Below are 19,860 nucleotides of genomic sequence, written 5' to 3' on the forward strand. Positions count from 1 at the left end.
TACCCTTCCAAACTGAAATTTACAAAGCAATCATTTGCTTTAAGTACAACTTCCTATGAGTTAATACCCATGAAGAAAGGGTAGTTGGAAACTATGTTCATCATTTTCTGTATTTTCACGTTTATTTCAAGTTAATGTCTTGGTACAGAAATAGGTATTTGTATTTTCTCAGTTTACAAAATAATTTGAACACTATCAAGAAATTTAGAAGTTAAAATTAATATTCCCTAATTCCTATTTACTTAAACATATATTTGTGTCATCACAATTATCACTACAGGAATTACTTCATCTACCAATTTTTACTTTTCAGAAAAGTGTACAAGCAGAACTGCAGAAACTTTAAAAAAAATTTTTTTAAACTCGCTAGAGAAAAGTCTACAAAAACTGAAGTCAGCAAATGGTTGAAAACAGATGTCACCACAGCAACCCCAAAGACGATGATGAAGGGATGTACTTACGTTTCAAAACAACGATCCACGTTGTCAGACATCAAAAGCAGCATGCATAGCTGTTCAAGCGCTATTAGTTGCATGTCCCTTTCATCTCCCTGTCCCATCTGTAGCCATTCTAGCAATGTATCAGGATCCACATCTGCCATGGTTTTTTAAAAGCCTCTTTGCTTAAATTAAAAAAAGTAAAAGGAAGAAGTCCTTTAAATATCCTTGACTGATCAGCGTGGGTCTAAAAACTTCTCTTTTACACCGGCTAGAACCAAATGTTCGTGGTGTCCTCCTAGGAATTAGAAAAGACTCATAAGTATGTTTGGAGAGAATATTTTAATGCAGTTTTTCAACTTTATTCCTCCGATTTAACATTCATTTACCATACTAAATAAAAACCAGTTTTGCGCTAGAGTATAAGCTGATTAGGTTGCTACTTAACTGGAAACCAGAGCTGTCTTTGTCAAATACAGTCAAACAAACTTTAGGTCCCACTACTGCTATCACCAACGTCTGTGCCAAAAGGCAAAGAACACCTTACTAAAGGCTCTTTTTTTTTTTTTTCCAGCAAACTCCTCCCCCCACCCCTCCACCCAAAACTGATCTTCTGATAAGGGTAAGATTCAGTATTTTGAGGAGATTCTAAGCACTTTGATCCAATCTCCCTCCAAATTAAGTTTCTGCTTTGAAATTACCTCCAATTCCACTAATTCTGCTTACTTCCCAATTTACTGCTTCTTATAAGATGTTCACATACAAACAATAATTAGATACAAGATATATCCAGGAACAAAGGCTTGGTTAAGAATTCTGGCAGTCTTGGCAAGTCTTAAAAGTCAAAAAAAAAAAAAATGCTAAAAGTAAATGCAACGGACTAACACCTTACGGATCAGGATACAGGCCAATCTCCAGCCCTCTTTCTCCATCTCCACAGAATGGAGCAGTTGGTTAAAAACCAAACAAATAAAAAACAAAATAAAGCAGCAGCCGCAAGAGGCGAGCCCTTACAAAAGCCAGTAAGCGCCTGGCCCGGAGGGCAGCTCTGGACCCCACGTACCCCAGCTGCAGGGGTGAATCCGGCCGCGGGTCCGGGTGGGCACCCAACGGCGGCGACCCGCAGGGATGACCCAACACTCCGGGCCCAGTCGAGCCCCGCGCCGGGAGGCGCAGGCACCGCGCCCGGGTTTCCTGGCACCAAACCCCGCTAAGTTAGCTACCTGTGTCTAAGGAGGGGGAAGTTCTGGGGGAGACGCCGCAAGCCTCGGTGCCCGGAGCAGGCCGCCGGGCCGAGCAGGGCGGCGGGTCTCTCGGGAGCGGCGCCCGGAACTCCGAGGCTCGGGGGACGGCCCTGGCCCGCCCGGGAGGCGAGCCCTCCTCAAGGGCAAGGGGGGCTCCGGCTCAGGCAAACCAGGCTCCGGCTCGAGCCAGCCGGGGCCCGCCGCCGGCAGGGCCGGGGGAGGGGAACAAAGGGGCCAAGCGGGTCAGCCCGCAGCTGCCCGGCCGACCTCCCCCGCAGCCGGGGTCTCGCTCCCCGCACGCCGCTGGGCACCCCGGCCCCCGGCCCCCAGGCCTGGCCCTTCCCCCCGCCTGGGGCGCTCCCGCCTCCCCATCCCTCACGCTCGTACCCAAGCTGGTCGTCCCAAAACGCTCCGGTCCAGTTCCAAGCAGGCCGCGGGCAGAGCCAGGCCCGGCCGCGGCCCTCGAGTTACCAGGAAGCCGCAGGCCGCGCAGGTCGAGCCGGGCAGGCGGCACAGGAAAAGCCGCGCCTCGTCCCTCCCCTTCCTCCGCGGGGACCTGGTGACGGGGAAGCGAGAGGTTCCCCCGACCGGCGGCAGCCAGCGCACGTCCGGTCCCGGCACGCGGCTCCTCAGGCCTGAAGCTCAGAGGCCCGCGCGGCGCTGCCGGCGGCGGCGGGGGCTGGCCGCGTCCATCGCGATCCCGGACGGGGAAGGGAGGAGGGTCGGGCGGGAGCGGGGCGGGGCGGGGCAGCTGCGGAGGGCAGCCGAGCTCGGCGGAGGCGGAGCAAATCGACTCTCCCGGCGGCGACCCCAGCGGCCGCCACGTGGGGCGCTGCGGAGACCGGGCGGCCGGCGGCGCAGTCGCCTCAACCTGGGGCGCCGGGCGGCCGGACGCGTGGCCGCCGCCCCCGGGGACGCTCTGGCCCTGCGGGCCTCGGACTCCCTTGTCAGCTGCCGCTTTTCGGTCGCACTTGCGGTCCCAGCGGCCCCGCACACGGGTGCACGCACGCGCAGCCTGCTGTGCCCCGCGCCCACACACGTCGCGCGCTCCCGCCGGGAGGCCCCACGCCCCACGCCGCAGCCGCGGCCGCCCTGCCCGGGCCGCGCCTCCCGCCGAGCGGCCCCGCGCCTCCCGCCGAGCGGCCCCGCTCCGCCCGCAGCTCCCGCCGCCCCGCGCGGCCGCGCTTCTCGCCGCCCTCCTCGCGCATGTGCGTCGCGGGAGGAAAAGCACCTCCTGGGGGTCCCGGGAGGCGAGCCGCCCGCTCTTCACCGCAAGGAAAACCTTTCACCACGGCCTGGAAAGCAGTCTTTCCGAGCATCATCTCCATTGCACTGATGAGAGAACTGAGGCTACCAGAGCGTAAATTCAGGCCCGGTGGCGTCCTGGTAAGCAGCACCGCTGAGAGTGTGCTTTTGGCTTTTCCCTTCCAACGCTTTGTGTTTCACATGCTTTGAAAATAAAATATGCCTGCTTGTAAGTCACTCACTTGGAGAATTTTAGGACGTAGTTAATTGGTAATGTGACTTTTTTTTTTTTTTAATATAAAACGAATCCCTTGGTTTGTGAGATACTTAAACCCATACCTCAGGCACTTTCACTGCACTCTCCCCTTTTGATAACAAAAATATTACATAATAGTACTTGAATGGTGCTCCTTTAAGCAATTTGCATATGCTTCAAGAACGAGTATTTTGGAAATTACAGATTTGCACTTCAAATACGTATACACGCACAGGTCCCCCTGTCACAAGTAATGATCCCTAGGACTCCTGTTAACAGTTCAAATCAAGAGAAAGGGGTACAGGATTCCACTGTCTTGTCACGACTACAACACATGAGAATTGTTTGGGAGCTATGACTGTGATGTGGAGATGCCAATGAAATCTTCAAGGAGGAGGTCTTTCTGGACTCTGAAGAGTGGGTGTAATATGGACAGTGGGGGGGGGGGAGCACAAGCAAAGCCTGATCTCTTCTGACAAAGGAAGAGGAACTGCGTGCCCCATGCAAAGAATAAGCATTAAGCAATGAAGAGGAGAGAAGGGGAGGACTAAATTAAGCAGGGCCCTGAATGCCAGCTGCAGAATTTAGGCTTAGATAAGTAACGGGTTTTGGATTAGAACACTGACTAGAAAAATCAGTCTTAGAAAGATTGATAGATTGGCTAAAAGGAGCTACCAAGACAAGAAAATTAGCTGGGAGAGTGCTGAAATCCCCCGGGGGGGGGGGGCGGGGGGAGGGCCTCCTTATTGACAGTAAGAATGGAGAAAAGCTAAATCTAACAATTATTTTTCAAAAAGATATATCAAGAATTTAAATATTAACTTCAGAGGTTCCTGGGTGGCTCAGTGGCTGAGCGTCTGTCTGCCTTCTAGCTCAGGTCCTGATCCCAGGGCCCTGGGATTGAGCCCGCAGAGAGCCAGCTTCTTCCTCTGCCTATGTCTCTGCATGTTTGTGTTTCTCATGAATAAATAAATAAAATCTTTTAAAAATTAATTAATTAAAAATAAATTAATAATAAATAAAAAACTGTTTTTTGTTTTTGTTTTTTTTACCTGCAGAGGACTTGGAAGCTAGGAAAATGATTATGCTATTAACAGAAAGCAGAAAAGTTAGAAGAGACTATGCTAATTTTTTTAAGGTTTATTTTCCTTTCTTCTATCACCATCTTTATTTGCATCACCTATCACGTACCCCAAAATGAATGACCGTAGTATGCTTTAAAGAAACCTTATCCAAAAAGTGCTATGACTTTTATTGCAGTTTATTATATTATTTTAAATTCAAATATGAAATCCCAGAACAAGAGTACTAAAGTAGAATAATTAAGGCCTGATGAAAACAGAACATCTTCTGAAGGCAAATGACCAATCCTGAATATATGTCCCAAGAAACTGGGATATGTTTACATGTTAATACTTCATCTTGATGTCAAAATATAAGAATAATGGCCATTGGGGGGCGCCTGGGTGGCTTAGATGGTTAAGTGCCTGCCTTCAGCTCAGGTTGTGATTTCCCAGTCCTAGGATCAAGCTTTGCATTGGAGATCCCTCTAGACAAGGAATCTGCTTGAGGAGCCTCTCTCCCTCTCTCCCTTTGCCCCTCCCCTGGCTCATGTTCACTCTCTCTCTCTCTCTCTCTCTCTCAAATAAATAAATCTTTTTAAAAAAATGGCCATTTGGAAATGCTATGTACCAGACATGGTATAAGGCACAGTGAGCTACAGACCTCATCTTCAATAAGCTATATAAAGTCTAAGAGAACGCAGATGTGAACACACTTCCCTTGTCTTCTTCCATGACAATACTTATGTAATATTGTCAAGTACACTGAGAACATCAAGGAGGTAATGACATGTCAGAAGACTTCAAAAATGATGTGTGAACTAGATCTCAAATGATCAGGTGGAGCTGGCCAGACATTAGGAAGACCATGTAGAGAGGCACAGAATTGTGAAGAGGGCTCCTCTTGGGGAAGCAGAGGGAAGAGATCACCTTTTGGGCATAGGCCCCAGTTTTATGAAGTATCTTCAATATACACAGTTAACTGGGATTGATTCACAGGTTCAGAAAGGAAGACATCATTCAAATTTACACTCTTATTCCACTGACTGACATTACTATGAATTTTTAAAATAAACCCTATTATCTTATAAATAACACAATTACATGGCATTACGTTTTTTATGTATTAAAAGCATCATTAGATGTAAACATTTCAAATATGCTACAAAAAATGTCTGGGCATTTCTTCAACTTTTAACTGGAAATGGGACTATCCCTGGCTTCTCTCAACTTCTGATAAGCTATAACTATGAAAGATTGTGACCATTTGGGAACAACAGGAGATGAAATTTGGCTAGAACCTAGGGTAGAGTTAGTAGCTGGAAGAGAACATTGAAGTTAATTGGAATTCGTTTTCTAGAGGTCTTTAAACACCATGTTCAGGAGTCTGAAGTTTGTTCTTTGGGCAATGGGGAGCCTTTGGACATTTTAAACAAAGAAGTACTATGATATAATGCAAGTTTTTGGATTATTAGCCATGTTCAAGTTAAAAGTGATTTCCATAAGGGTGCCTGGCTGGCTTGGTCAGTAGAGCATATGACTTTTAATATTAGGGTGGTGAGTTCAAGCCCCACGTTGAGCTTACTTTAAAAAAATTTTTATAGACAAACAGGAAAAAAAAACCATAAAATTGATTTCCGTAAAGCTTTACAGTTGGCAAAAGACTTTAACAAAAATTATTTAATCCTCCTGTATTATTTAATATATATGAAAAAAGATCTAACAATATCAGCATAAGCATTATCTTTATTTTACATAGGAGAAAAAGCTCAGAGAAGTTAAGTGACTTGCTTCCCGTCTCACAGCTAGTGAATGACAGGTCTAGTTCTCAAACCCAGGCTTTCAACTCTTTGGCTCTTAGAATCTGAAAGAATATTCAAGATAACCTGGGGTGCCTGACTAGCTCACTCGGGGGGAGTATGCAACTCTTGATCTCAGGGTTGTGAGTTCAAGCCCCACACTGGATATAGAGATTACTTAAATAAATAAACTCAAAAAAAAAAAAAAAAAAAAGGTAACCCATTTTTACCTTCCCTCATGCTGAAAACAAAAACAAAAAAGCAATATAGCCATCTGTGCCATCCCTGACTTGCTTTCTGGATTCTTCTATAATATTTCCAGTGTTGGGAAATTACTACTTCATGAGGCAATGCATTTTACTTTCATCTACCAGCTTCAATTACTAAAAGGTAGTATGTGGGATCCCTGGGTGGCGCAGTGGTTTAGCTCCTGCCTTTGGCCCAGGGCGCAATCCTGGAGACCCGGGATCGAATCCCACGTCGGGCTCCCAGTGCATGGAGCCTGCTTCTCCCTCTGCCTATATCTCTGCCTCTCTCTCTCCCTCTCTCTGTGACTATCATAAATAAATAAAAATAAAAATAAAATTAAAAAAAAATAAAATAAAAGGTAGTATGGTGAAAAGATTATACACATGAGAGTTGGCCGAGCAATGTATGAAAATCAGTTCCCATTTTCCTAGCTTGAACTTGGCAAATTATTTAATCCTTCCAGACCTCCGTTTCTTCATATGTAAAATAGGATAAACACAGTAGTAATCAGAGGGATGTTAGAAGAATTGAAGGAGATTATGCATGCAAAGAAGCTAGGCCAGTAGTTCCCAACCCCAGCTGCACATTAGATTCACATGGGGAAATTTTTTTTAATAGACTATTTTTTTTAGAGCTGTTTTAGGTACAGCAAAATTGAGCAGAAAGTACAGAAACATATTTGAAATGTTTACATCTAAGGATGCTTTGATATATTTCCCTATATCCCTTGCCCCTACACATGCACAACCTTCCTCACTATCAAAATCCCCCACCAAAAAAACAAAAACAAACAAAAACAAAAACAAAATCCCCCACCAGAGTGGTATATTTGTTGCAATTAGTGAATCTGCATTGGCACATCACTATCACTCAAAATCCGTGGTTTACATTAGGATTCACTCTTGGGGGCAGCCCGGGTGGCTCAGCAGTTTAGGGCCGCCTTCAGCCCAGGTTGTGATCCCGGAGACCCCGGATAGAGTCCCACGTCAGGCTCCCTGCATGGTGCCTGCTTCTCCCTCTGGCTGTGTCTCTGCCTCTCTCTCTCTCTCTCTCTCTCTCTCTCTCTCTCTCTCTCTCTCTCTCTCGTCTTTCATGAATAAATAAATTTATTAAAAAAAAAAAAAAAAGAAACCTTTGAAAAAAAAAAAAGGATTCACTCTTGGTGTTGTACATTCTGTTAGGTTTTGGCAAATGAAATGTATCATGACACATTTTCATCATTATAATATCATACAGAATAGTTTCATTGCCCTAAAAATCACCTATGTTCCATCTATTCAGCCCTCCCTCCCCGGTATCCCTGGCAACCATAAATCTTATTTACCGTGTCTATAGTTTTGCCTTTTCCAGAATGTAATATAGTTAAAATCAGATAGTATGTAGCCTTTTTGGCTTCTTTCACTTAGTAATATGCATTTAAGTTTCTTCCATGTCTTCTCATGATTTAATAGCTCATTTGTTTTAGGACTGAATAATAGTCTGTTGTCAGGATGTACCACAGGTTATTAACCCATCCACCTACTGAATATCTTGGATGCTTCCAAATTTTGGCAATAGGAGTAAAGCTGCTATAAACATCCATGTATAGTTTTTTTTCTCTTTTTTTATGTGCAGGTTTTTATGTGGACATAAACTTTCAACTCATTTGGATAAATACCAAGGAACATGATTGCTGGATCATATGGTAAGAATATATTTAGTTGGGTTTTTGTGGGGTTTTTTAAAAGATTTTATTTAGGGGCACCTGAGTGGCTTAGTCAGTTAAGTGTCTGCCTTTGGCTTAGGTCATAATCTCTGGCTGGAGATCCTAGGATGGAGCCCCACATTGGGCTCCCTGCTCAGCGGAGAGCCTGCTTCTCCTTCTCCCTCTGCCCCTTCCCCACCACGGCCATTTGTGTGCTCTCTCACTCACTCTCTCTCTCTCTCAAGTAAATAAAATATATTTTTTAAAAGTTTTTACTTATTTGAGAGAGAGATAGAGCACAAGCATGAACTGGGGAGGGGCAGTGTGAGAGGAAGAGGGACAAGCTGACTCCCCAGCATATGGAGCCCAACTTGGGGCCAATACCAGGACCCCAAAAAATCATGACCTGAGCTGAAGTCAGATGCTTAACTAATTAGGCCACCCAGGTGTTCCAGAATATGTTTAGTTTTATAAATGCCAAACTGTCTTCCAAAGTAGCTGTACTGTTTTCCATAAGTAATGAATGCGAGTTCCTATTGCTCCACTTTCTCAGCAGCATTTGGTCTGTCATTGTTTTGGATTTTGTCCACTAATAGGTGTATAGTGGTATCATATTGTTTTAATTTGCAACTCCTTAATGACATGTTATATTGGACCTATTTTCATATACTTATTTACCATGTGTATATCTTTTCTTTTTAAGACTTTATTTATTTATTCATGAGAGACACACAGAGAGAGAGAGGCAGAGACACAAGCAGAGGGAGAAGCAGGCTCCGTGCAGGGACAGCCTGATGTGGGACTCGATCCCAGGACTACAGGATCATGCCCCGAGCTGAAGGCAGGCGCTAAACCACCGAGCCACCCAGGGATCCCCACCATGTGTATATCTTCTTTGATGAGGTATCTGTTTGGATTTGTTGCCCATTTTTAAATTAGATTATTCATTTATTTATTGTTGAATTTTAAGAGTTCTTCTTTAAGTAGATTCCACACCCAGCTTGAAGAACTCTTTGTTTATTGTCATAATAGTTTTAATCAGATGTGTTCTTGTAAATTTTTCTTCACCTGGGGAGCTTTTAAAATGTCAGATGCCAGGGTGCTTGGGTGGCACAATCAGTTAGGCAGCTGCCTCTTGGTTTCAGTTTCCTGGTCTCAGGCTTGTGGGATCAAGCTCTGAGTCGGGCTCTGCACTTAGCAAGAAGTATGCTTGGGATTGTGTCTCTCTCTGTCCTTCTGCCCCTCCTGTTCATTCCTATCTGTTCTCTCTCTCTCTCTCTCAGATAATAAATAAATCTTTAAAATGTCAGATGCCTACACCACATCTCAGACTACTTTGTCAGAATCACTAAAGGTAAGATCCAACCATCAGTAATTTTTAAAGTGTTCTAAGAGACTCTAATGTATAGCCATTGGCCTAAGTCAATACAATAATAATATTTAAGTATAATTTTAGGAGTACTTGTTTTATTACTGCAGATAGATTTTATTGGACACTTATCGTGTCCTAACACTATTCTAAATATATTACAAGTATTACTTCACTATGAGTATTGACTACTTTGACTTATGATCTGTGTGACCTTGGTCTTTCTGAGCTTTGTTTTACTAATCTGTAAGACTAAGATAATAATACAAACTAAAGCCCTCAATGAATAATTATAGTAAACAAGATAATGCATATAAAACCATATCATATATTAAATACTCAAAAATGTCAGCTATTAATATTATTGTACTATTAGTTCTGCTGTCTAGTGTGGCATGCTAGGTCTGCTTCCTCTTCCATAGGACAGGTCATGAAACAGTCGAAGACAACAGTCATGTTCCCATGGCCTCTCTTCTCCAGGCAAAACAAGTCCAGTCCTTTTCAACTGTTTTACGCTCCCTGGGCATGTTCCAGCTTCTCCATGTTCACTAACTGATTCCTAAGCCTAAAACAGTGCTTCCAATGAGGTCAGACCAGAACAGAGGAGTGGAGACTTTTTTACATTGAGTTAGGAGGGTGGTAATCACATCACTCTTTTGGCTCACACAAAGTTTGCAATAAACTAAAGTTTTAATGTCCTGCTCCCTGAACTTCCAAGGCAGTTTTCCTTCAAATTTTTAATATGATATTTTGGTCTTTAATATTTAAACGTATTGAAATTATTTTTTCATTCTCAGTGTTGCATTCTGTGGCAATCTCCTTGAATCTTCATCAGATGCTACAATGTACCATCCATACCCTCAGACTCTTTATAAGAAATCAGTTAAAGGTATTCAACAGGACATGGCCAAAATGAAGGCTTTGGCATATTACAAACCTTTCACCAAGCAGTTATTTATCCATTAAGTAACATTCTCTGGGTATAGTTGTTCAGGTAACTAGGACTTTACCTCGTGACTTTACCTAACAACATTATCACCTGACCCACTTATCTCTTTCATGGCAGTAAGAACTTTAATATACTTTAATTTTTAAAATGGCAATATTAAGAAAATTAAAAATCAAAATTGAATTTTGTAGTACAGAATGAACACATTTGTATGTAAGATTTTTTTTTTACCTTTTTTGTAAAGATTTTTATTTATTTATTTGAGAGAGAGCGCACATGTGCACAAGACGGGGGAAGGAGCAGAGGGATAAGCAGACTTTTTGCTGAACAGGGAGCCCAGCATGGGACTCCTGGGCCTCCATCCCAGGACTCAGATCATAATCTGAGCCCAAGGCAGACGCTTAACTGAGAGCCCTGTATCTAAGATTTTAAAGGAAATCTTGTCAAATGCCTTCTTGAAATTCATTTCAACTATGGCATCCCAATAATAATATTTGGGGAAGTTGCATGAAGGATATATATAGGAACTCTTGGAATGCCTGGGTGGCTCAACAGTTAAGCATCTGCCTTTAGCTTAGGGCATGATCCTGCAGTCCCAGGATCGAGTCCCACAATGGGCATACTGCATGGAGCCTGCTTCTCCCTCTGCCTGTGTCTCTGCCTCTCTCTCTGAGTCTCTCGTGAATAAATAAATAAAATCTTTTTTAAAAAAATAAAAATTAAAAGGAAGTCTTATTTTATTTGCAACTTTATGTCTAATTTTATCTCAAAATTAAAAGTTAAAGAACACAGTAAGTTTAGCTTGAGATAACAAATTCTTAGTAATGCTGTCTTCTAGGAACCACTCTTCCAAAAATAATGTATTTAAAAATAAATTCTAGAATTTTGACAATTTGTTACAAGATTCACTGTATCCAATATATATCCCTTGGTAATGAAGACAAAAACCAAATTATAGGTGTAAAAGCTGTGTGCTTTATATTCCTAGATAACTGTTCTTGCTCCAAGACTAAAAAACTCTTCTATAATTTGCTGTTGGTAAAATCCTACATCCTTCATCTTGAGGAAAATTATTCTAGTGGATAGTTTATTCTTCTTTAACATACTTGAGTGCATAATAGTTGCTTTATAGGTTTAGAGAAAAAGTATGATCTGCTTTACAAAAATTCATTCAATAAAAAACTTTCAGGATGCCTGAGTGGCTCAGTTGGTTAAGCATCTGCCTTCAGCTCAGACCATAATCTCAGGGTCCTGGGATTGAGCCTCGCACTGGGTTCCCTGATCAGCAGAGAGCCTGCTCCTCCCTCTCCCTCTGCTATTCCCCCTGCTTGTACTCTCTCTCTCTCTGTCAAATAAATAAATAAATATGTTTTTAAAAAACCAAATTTCCAAGAACCTAACTTTTGTAAGGAATTATATGCTCTAATTACAGATTTCAAAATGTGTATTGGGGAAAACCTTACATAATAAATTGTATATATTTGAAGTTTCTCCTTATGGATATTTGCCATTAAGGAATTATTATTAATTGTTTTTATTTTATCTATTATAATGGTATAAGGTTATATTTTCTTTAAAAGAGTCATTATGGGCAACCCGGGTGGCTCAGCGGTTTGGCACCGCCTTCAGCCCGGGGTGTGATCCTGGAGACCCAGGATTGAGTCCCACATTGGGCTCCCTGCATGGAGCCTGCTTCTCCCTCTGTATGTGTCTCTGCTGTGCTCTCTCTCTCTGTCTCTCATTAATAAATTAAAAAAAAATTTTTTTTAATAATAATTTGGGAGTATCTGAGTGATTCAGTTAAGCATCCAACTCTTGATTTCAATTCAGGTCATGATCTCAGGGTCATAGGATTGAGCCCCACGTTGGGCTCCAGGCTGGGTGTATAACCTGCTTGAGATTCTCTCTCTCTTCCTCTCGTTCTGCCTCTCCCCCAAAATAAATAAATCAATCTTAGAAAAAAGAATCTATTTCTTTGTTTCTCTTTTCTTTGCTCGTTTGTTTTGTTTCTTAAATTCCACGTGAGTGACATCATACGGTGTTTGTCTTTCTTTGAAGTTTTTCACTTACCATTGTTATACTCTCTAATTCCATCCATGCTGTTGCAAATGGCAAGATTTCATCCTTTTATATGACTGAATAATATCCATTGAATATGTATACCACATTTTTATCCATTTATTTAATGATGGACACTTGAGCTGCTTACATAATTTACATAATTGTAAATAATGCTGCAATAAATATAGGGGTGCATGTATCCTTTTGAATTAGTGTTTTTGTATTCATTGGGTAAATACCCAGTAGTGTGATTACTGGATTGTAAGATTGTCCTATTTTTTATTTTTTGAGGAACCTCCATACTGTTTTCCACAGTGGCTGTACTAGTTTGCATGCCCACCAACAGTGTAAGAGGGTTCCTTTTACTCCACGTTCTTTTTTAAAAAAATATTTTATTTATTTATTTGAGAGAGACAGAGAGGGCACAAGTGGGGTGGGGAGGGGCAGAGGGAGAGGGAGAAGCAGACTTCCTGCTGAGCAGGGAGCCCAGTGCAGGGCTCAATCCCAGGACCCTGAGATCATGACCTGAGCAAAAGGCAGAGGCTTAACCAATTAAACCACTTAGCACTCCCTTTTCCTCGACATTCTTGATAAGACTTGTTGTTTCTTGTTTTTTATTTTTGCCATTCTGACAGGTGTGAGGTGATACCTCACCGTAATTGATTTGCTTTCCCTCATTGATGAGTGACATTGAGCATCTTTTCATGTCTACTGGCCATCTGGATGTCTTTTCAAGATATGTCTGTTCATACCTTCTGCCTGTTTTTTAATTGGATTATTTGTAGTTTTAGCATTGAGCTACCTAAGTTCTTTATATATTTTGGATACTAACCCTTTATTGGATGTCATTTGCAAATATCTTCTCCCATTAAGTAGGTTGTCTTTTAATTTAGCTGATTATTTCCTTTGCTGTGCAGAAGCTTTTTATTTTGATGTAATCCCAATAGCTTATTTTAGCTTTTATTTCCCTTGCCTCAGGATACATATCTAGAAAAATGTTAGTATGGCCAATGTCAGAGAAATTCATGCCTGTATTCTCTTCTAGGATTTTTATGGTTTCAGGTCTCACACTTAGGTCTCTAATTCATTTTGGTTTTTTTTTTTTAAGATTTTATTTATTTCTTCATGAGAGACACATAAAGAGAGAGGCAGAGATATAGGCAGAGAGAGAAGCATACTCCATGCAGGGAGCCCAATGTGGGACTTGATCCTGGGACTCCAGGATCATGCCCTGAGCTAAAGGCAGATGCTTAAACACTGAGCCACCCAGGCATCCCATAAACACTGAGCCACCCAGGCATCCCATTTTGGGGGGGGGGGGGGGGCGCTTATATTTGTGTATGGTGTAAAAAAGTCATGGGGTTTCATCCTTTTGCATGTAGATGTCCAGTTTTCCCAGCATCATTTGTTGAAGACACCATCTTTCCCATTGCAAATTCTAGCCTCTTTTGTCAAAGATTAAGTGACCGTATAATCATGGTTTTGTTTCTGGGTTTTCTATCCTGTTATATTGATCTTTGTGTCTATTTCTGTGCTAGTATTAATGAAAGATAGTTGGAAGAAAGGCAGGCAGGGATAAGGGGCCCCTAGCCCTAAGAGGAAACCACCCTTATTGTTAATGTTAATATTAATGTTTTCCATGGCTGCTTTCCTTCAGCCATGAGGATTGTGATGAAAGAATTTTATATCACCGGGGAAGGAGACCTCCATCCTTTCCCACGTGATAGGTAGATGACAAAAACCTAATTGGGTGATAGGCTCATAGAGGGTTAATCAGATTACAATAGCCCACCAACAAACCCATAGAAAGCCCTAGACTTAGAAACTTTAGTGGCAGGGATCTCTGGGTGGCTCAGCGGTTTAGAGCCTGCCTTCGGCGTGGGTTGTGATCCTGGAGTCCCAGGATCAAGTCCAGCTCCCAGCATGGAGCCTGCGTCTCCCTCTGCCTGTGTCTCTGCCTCTCTCTTTCTCTCTCTCTCTCTATATATATATAATAAATAAATAAATCTTAAAAAAAAAAAAGTCAGCCACTTAACCAACTGAGCCACATTGGTGCCCCACAAATTATGATCATATTATTAAACACTATAAAGTTAGTATGACATTAAACAAGTCTTAAGCCTTTTTCTTGGACTTCTTACATTACCAAAATCCAAAATTCATCTACCTATCACTATCCAAACTCTTGTGCGATTGACAAAGTTTTTTGTTTTGTTTTTTTTTATCCCTTTTATCAGCTAACTAAAGAATCTTAGGGCTAGACTTTAATTACCCAAGCCAGGAAAACTAGCTGGTTTTCTTCAGCCCTGAGGATTAAAATTCTACTCTCAGAGATCAGTGTCTATGATAACAGAGTTAAAGAGGTGAGTAGTTATTCAAGTGAAGCTCCTTTGGAGAAAAATCCATCTAGGTGGTTCAAAACCAGTATTATCTTATACTTTCCCGGAGGTCATTTGCCATAAGTATCTGAATCCTTGTTTAGAAGACCTAACAAGGGGGTATCCCTGGGTGGTGCAGCAGTTTGGCGCCTGCCTTTGGCCCAGGGCGCGATCCTGGAGACCCGGGATCAAATCCCACATTGGGCTCCCCGTTCATGGAGCCTGCGTCTCCCTCTGCCTGTGTCTCTGCCTCTCTCTCTCTCTCTGTGCGACTACCATAAATAAATAAAAAAATAAAAAATAAAAAAAAAAAAGACCTAACAAGGTAAATTAGAATTTAATATAAACTTGGAGCCCATGGAATATTGTTTGACTTACTAAGCAAATGCCAAGGCTTGAGAGTCCCTGCAGACTATATATATGTATTATTAATGTGGGAATGTGGATATGTTGACAGAGATTAAAGCAGTGAGTTTCTTGACCACGGAAATTAACCACCAAGTTTTCAAGGAAATGATATCTATACTAGTATTTCTTTGACAATCATCATGACTGTATGATTTCAAGGTTTTTTATTATTCACTTTCTTTAGGTTTATATTCAGTTTTCTGACGTGTATATCATATATTTTTTATGTGTGCATATATATACATATTTATGACTATCTGATTCTGGAACATTTTCATCACCCTAAAAAGGAAACCCCATACCCATTAGTAGTTATTAGTATTACATTTTCTCCAAGACCTAGTACCTGGAAACCATTAATCTACTTTGTATCTCTACAGATTTGCCTACTCTGGATATTTCATGTAGATATTATCATACAATATGTGTCCTTTTATTCTTTTATTTATTTTTTAATTTTTTTTAATTTTTATTTATTTATGATAGAGAGAGAGAGAGAGAGAGAGAAGCAGAGACACAGGCAGAGGGAGAAGCAGGCTCCATGCACCGGGAGCCCGATGTGGGATTCGATCCCGGGTCTCCAGGATCGCGCCCTGGGCCAAAGGCAGGCGCCAAACCGCTGCACCACCCAGGGATCCCTATGTGTCCTTTTATATCTGGTTTCTTCCATTCAGCATTAGGCATTCAAGGTTCATCCATATAGCATGTATATTCATTCCTTTTTATGGCTTTCATTCCTTTTTATGGCTGAGTAATAATCCATTGCATGAATTTAACACATTTTCTTATTCTACCCATCAGTTCATGAACATTTGGCTATTATAAATAATGCTGCTATGAATATTCATGTACAATACCTTGGGTATATAGACATGTTTTCAATTCTCTTGGGTAATATACTTAGGAATGGAACTGTTAAGCTATATTGTTTAGCTTTGAGAAGAACTCTCAAATGTTTTCCAAAGCAGTAGTACATTTTACATCCCCACCAACTGTGTATGAGGATTCTACACCTGTTATTATCTGTCTTTTTTTTTTTTTACTAGTAGTTGTGAAGTAGTATTACATTTTTATTTGATTTTGATTTATTAACTAATGATGTTTGATGTTGGGTTTCTTTCTTTTTCTTTTTTTTTTTTTTGAATGTTGTTGTGTTGGTTGGGTCCATAGCTGGCCAAGAAAGAATTCTTGAGACATCTTCATTCCAAAATGGTGCGTTTTTTTAAGCACAAGGACAGGACCTATGGACAGAAGAGCTGCTGTTGCTGCTGCCTGCTGCTCCCTGCTGCCTCAGGATTGTGAGGAGCAATTGATCATAAAAAAAAAAGACCTAACAAGGTAAATTAGAATTTAATATAAACTTGGAGCCCATGGAATATTGTTTGACTTACTAAGCAAATGCCAAGGCTTGAGAGTCCCTGCAGACTATATGTATTATTAATGTGGGAATGTGACAAGTATTTGTCAATGGGCTGCAGGTTATGAGGAGATTTAATTTTATCTACATTTCCTTCTGCCTGTTTCCTACATAAATGTTGAGCATCTTTAGTGTGTTTATTGGCTGTTCATATATCTCCTTTGAAGAAATGTCTATCAAAATCCCTTACCCTTACCCATTTTTAAATTGGGTTATTTTTTCATTGCTGAGTTGTAAGGGTTCTTTGTATATTCTGGATGAAAGTTCCTTGTCAGATAAATAATTTGCAAATATTTTCTCCCCATTCCTTGGGTTGCTTTTTCAATTTCTTAATGGTGTCCTTTAAAGCACAAAATTTTAAAATTTTTGTGAAGTCCAATTTATTTTTTATTTTGTCACAGGTAGTTTCAGTACCTAATAAACCATTATCTAATCCAGGATCATGGAGATTTACACTTATGGTTTCATCTAAGAGTTTGTTTAAGCTCTTACATTAAGGTTTATGATCCACTTTAAGTTCATTTTCATATGTATTGTGAACTACAAATCAAACTTTTGTTTTCTCTTTTTGGTACAGGGATATCCAGTTGTCTTAGCATCATTTTTGTAAAGACTGTTCTTCTCCCATAAATTTGTTGGCACCCTTGTTGAAAATCAACTGACCATAAAAATAAAGTTTATCTGGACTGTCAATTCTGTTTCATTGATCTCAATTCCTATCCTTATTCCAATACTACCCTCGCTTGATTACTGTAGCTTTGTAGTATGTTTTGAAATCAGGAAGTGTGAGTCCTCCAACTTTTTTCTTTTTCAAGATCATTTTAGCTATTCTAGATTCCTTGCATTTCTATATGAATTTAAGATCACCTTGTCAGTTGCAAAAGCAAACAAAAAACAACAACGAAACCAGCTCTGATTTTGATAGGGATTGCATTGAGTGTTTACATCAATTTGGCCTGTATTGCCATTTTAATAATAAGTCTCCCAATTTATAAGCATGGGATGTCTTTCCATTTATTTACTTTTTCTTAATCTATCAATGATATTTTATAGCTTTCAGTATATAAGTTTTGTGCTTTTTTTTTGTTAAATCATGGAGACTTTCCTTGTGTACATGAGAAGAATGTGCATTCTGCTTTTGTTGAATGTCTAGTAGGTCTAATTGGTTTATAATAGTGTTCAAGCCTTTGTTTCTTTGCTAAGGAATCTGGTTGCTGTAGCTATTCTTGAAAGTAGAATAATGAAGTCTTTATTATGGTTGAATTGCCTATTTCTCCATTATTACTTTTTACTTCAGGGCTCTATTTTTAGGTGCATATGTATTTATAGTTATTATATCTTCATGATAGAGTAACCCTATTATTATAATGTATCCTTTTCTGGCTCTTAGTAACAATTTTTGTCTTAAAATCTATTTTCTCATATTAGTATAAGCACTCTAGCTCCCTTTGGGGGTCTGTTTGTATATTTTCCCATTCTTTTCCTCTCAGGTTATTTGTGGCTTTGAATCCACGGTTCGTCTTTTGTAGAGAGCATACAGCTGGATCATTTTTTTCATCCATTCTGCACATCTCTGCCTTTTGATTGGAGCAGTTAGTCCATTTATAATTAATGTAATCATCAATAACATAGTTTTTACATTTGCCATTTATTTTCTGTCTTAGGTCTGTTTTGTTCCGCTATTTCTCCATTATTGCTTTCTTTTATGCTACTTATTTTCTGGCATACTGTTTTAACTCCTTTGTTGTTTCTTTTACTAAATGTTTTTGGTAAAAAACGTTCATTTACTAAAATGTTTTTGAGGTCTTTATTATTTAAATTTAATTAATTAACATATAATGTATTATTATTAGTTTCAGAGGTAGAGTTCAGTGATTCATCAGTCTTATATAAACCCAGTGCTTACTACATCATGTGCCCTCCTTAATGTCCATCACACTATTACCCCATGCCCTTACCCCCTTCCCTTTCTGCAACCCTCAGTTTGATTCCTATGTTAAGAATCTATTATGGTTTGTCTCCCTCTGATTTTGTCTTGTTTTAGTTTTCCCTCTTCCCCTATGATCCTGTTTAGTTTCTTAAATAACACATACAAGTAGGATCATAGATAATTGTCTTTCTCTGATTGACTTATTTTACTTAGCATAATACTCTTTAATTTCATTCATGTCATTGCAAATGGCAAGATTTCATTTTTTGACAGCTGAGTAATATTCCACTGTGTGTGTATGTGTGTGTATCACAATTTCTTTATCCATTCATCTGTTGATGGACATCTGGGCTCTTTCCATAGTTTAGCTATTGTGAATATTGCTGCTATAAACGTTGGGGTACATGTGTCCCCTTGAATCAGATAGCATCTGGCAGTATTTGACTGGTAATTTAAAATGTATCCATTCTTGGGGTACCTTTCTGGTTCAGTCAGTAGAGCATGAGACTCTTGATCTCAGGGTTATGAGTTCAAGTGCTCGCTTTGGCAGCACATACACTAAAAACAAGGGTTATGAGTTCAAGCACCACATTGAGCATGCAACCTACTTAAAAAAATAAATAAATAGGGGCAACTGGGGGGCTCAGTAAAGTGTCTGCTTAAGTTCAGGTTGTAATCTCAGAGTCCTGGTAATCAAGCCCTGCATCAGGCTCTCTGCTCAGCAGGGAGTCTGCTCCCACTCTCCCTCTGTGCTCTCTCTGTCAAATAAATAATAAAATCTTTTATAAATAAATAAATAAGTAAATAAAATGTATCCACTCTCCCACTACGGGTCCTACCACAGATGAGAGAAATTCTCTTGTAATTCTAGTCTAGCAGCTGATATCTAGAAAAAAGGTCAAAACCTTTACAAAATTATACACTAATATTCTAGCAATGGAAATACAATGACTGAGAATAAATAAAAATTTATAAAAGCTGCCTCAGATGTCCTATTTATATTTGCAATATGTTTTTTTTTTTTTAATCTTCAGGGATTCCTGGGTGGCTCAATCAGTTGAGCATCTGACTCTTGTTTTTGGCTTGGGTCATGATCTCATGGGCTGTGGGATTGAACACGCTGGAGATTCTCTCCCTCTCCCCTTCCCCCCACTCTTGCTAGCTCTTTCTCTCTAAAATAAATAAATAAACCTCTAAAAATAAATTTAAAAAAACCATAAAAGATTCTTCAACTTGCGGGTTGCCTTCTAGTTGTATTTCCATGAAGAAAATATAACTAAAAAAATGATTTCATGAATACCTCCACAATATCATAAATACCCATTCCTCAAGTAAAAGATTCCTCAAGATTCCTCAAGATTTTATTTTTAAAA

General features: G+C 40.4%; 2 protein-coding genes and 2 long non-coding RNA genes across 15 annotated transcripts in view; 2 read left to right on the forward strand and 2 right to left on the reverse strand.

The window, feature by feature from the left end:
• Window positions 1-730, reverse strand: part of HECTD1 (HECT domain E3 ubiquitin protein ligase 1) — a 91,702-nt gene extending 90,972 nt beyond the window's left edge. For all 12 annotated transcript variants that reach the window (XM_072761322.1, XM_026007664.2, XM_072761321.1 and 9 more), the window contains exon 1: window positions 462-730. In XM_072761322.1, the coding sequence (XP_072617423.1) occupies window positions 462-601 (140 nt within the window). In that variant the 5' untranslated portion in view covers window positions 602-730. The remainder of the gene's footprint in view (window positions 1-461) is intronic.
• Window positions 598-12,387, reverse strand: LOC140599245 (uncharacterized). Its single transcript, XM_072760475.1, has 3 exons — window positions 12,364-12,387; window positions 2,069-2,963; window positions 598-735 (listed from the first exon to the last, which is right to left on the reverse strand). Exons 1-3 carry the CDS (start codon window positions 12,385-12,387, stop codon window positions 674-676), a joined length of 981 nt encoding a protein of 326 aa, XP_072616576.1. The 3' UTR covers window positions 598-673.
• A 2,633-nt stretch (window positions 12,388-15,020) lies between these two features.
• Window positions 15,021-19,860, forward strand: part of LOC112926595 (uncharacterized) — a 92,613-nt gene continuing 87,773 nt past the window's right edge. The window contains exon 1 of the long non-coding RNA XR_012002126.1: window positions 15,021-15,057. This is a non-coding gene — a long non-coding RNA (uncharacterized lncRNA). The remainder of the gene's footprint in view (window positions 15,058-19,860) is intronic.
• Window positions 16,340-17,250, forward strand: LOC140599348 (uncharacterized). Its single transcript, XR_012002125.1, has 2 exons — window positions 16,340-16,478; window positions 17,135-17,250. It is a non-coding gene; the product is annotated as an uncharacterized lncRNA (long non-coding RNA).

The sequence above is a fragment of the Vulpes vulpes genome, chromosome 6 (assembly GCF_048418805.1).
Source record: "Vulpes vulpes isolate BD-2025 chromosome 6, VulVul3, whole genome shotgun sequence".
Taxonomy (NCBI): domain Eukaryota; kingdom Metazoa; phylum Chordata; class Mammalia; order Carnivora; family Canidae; genus Vulpes; species Vulpes vulpes.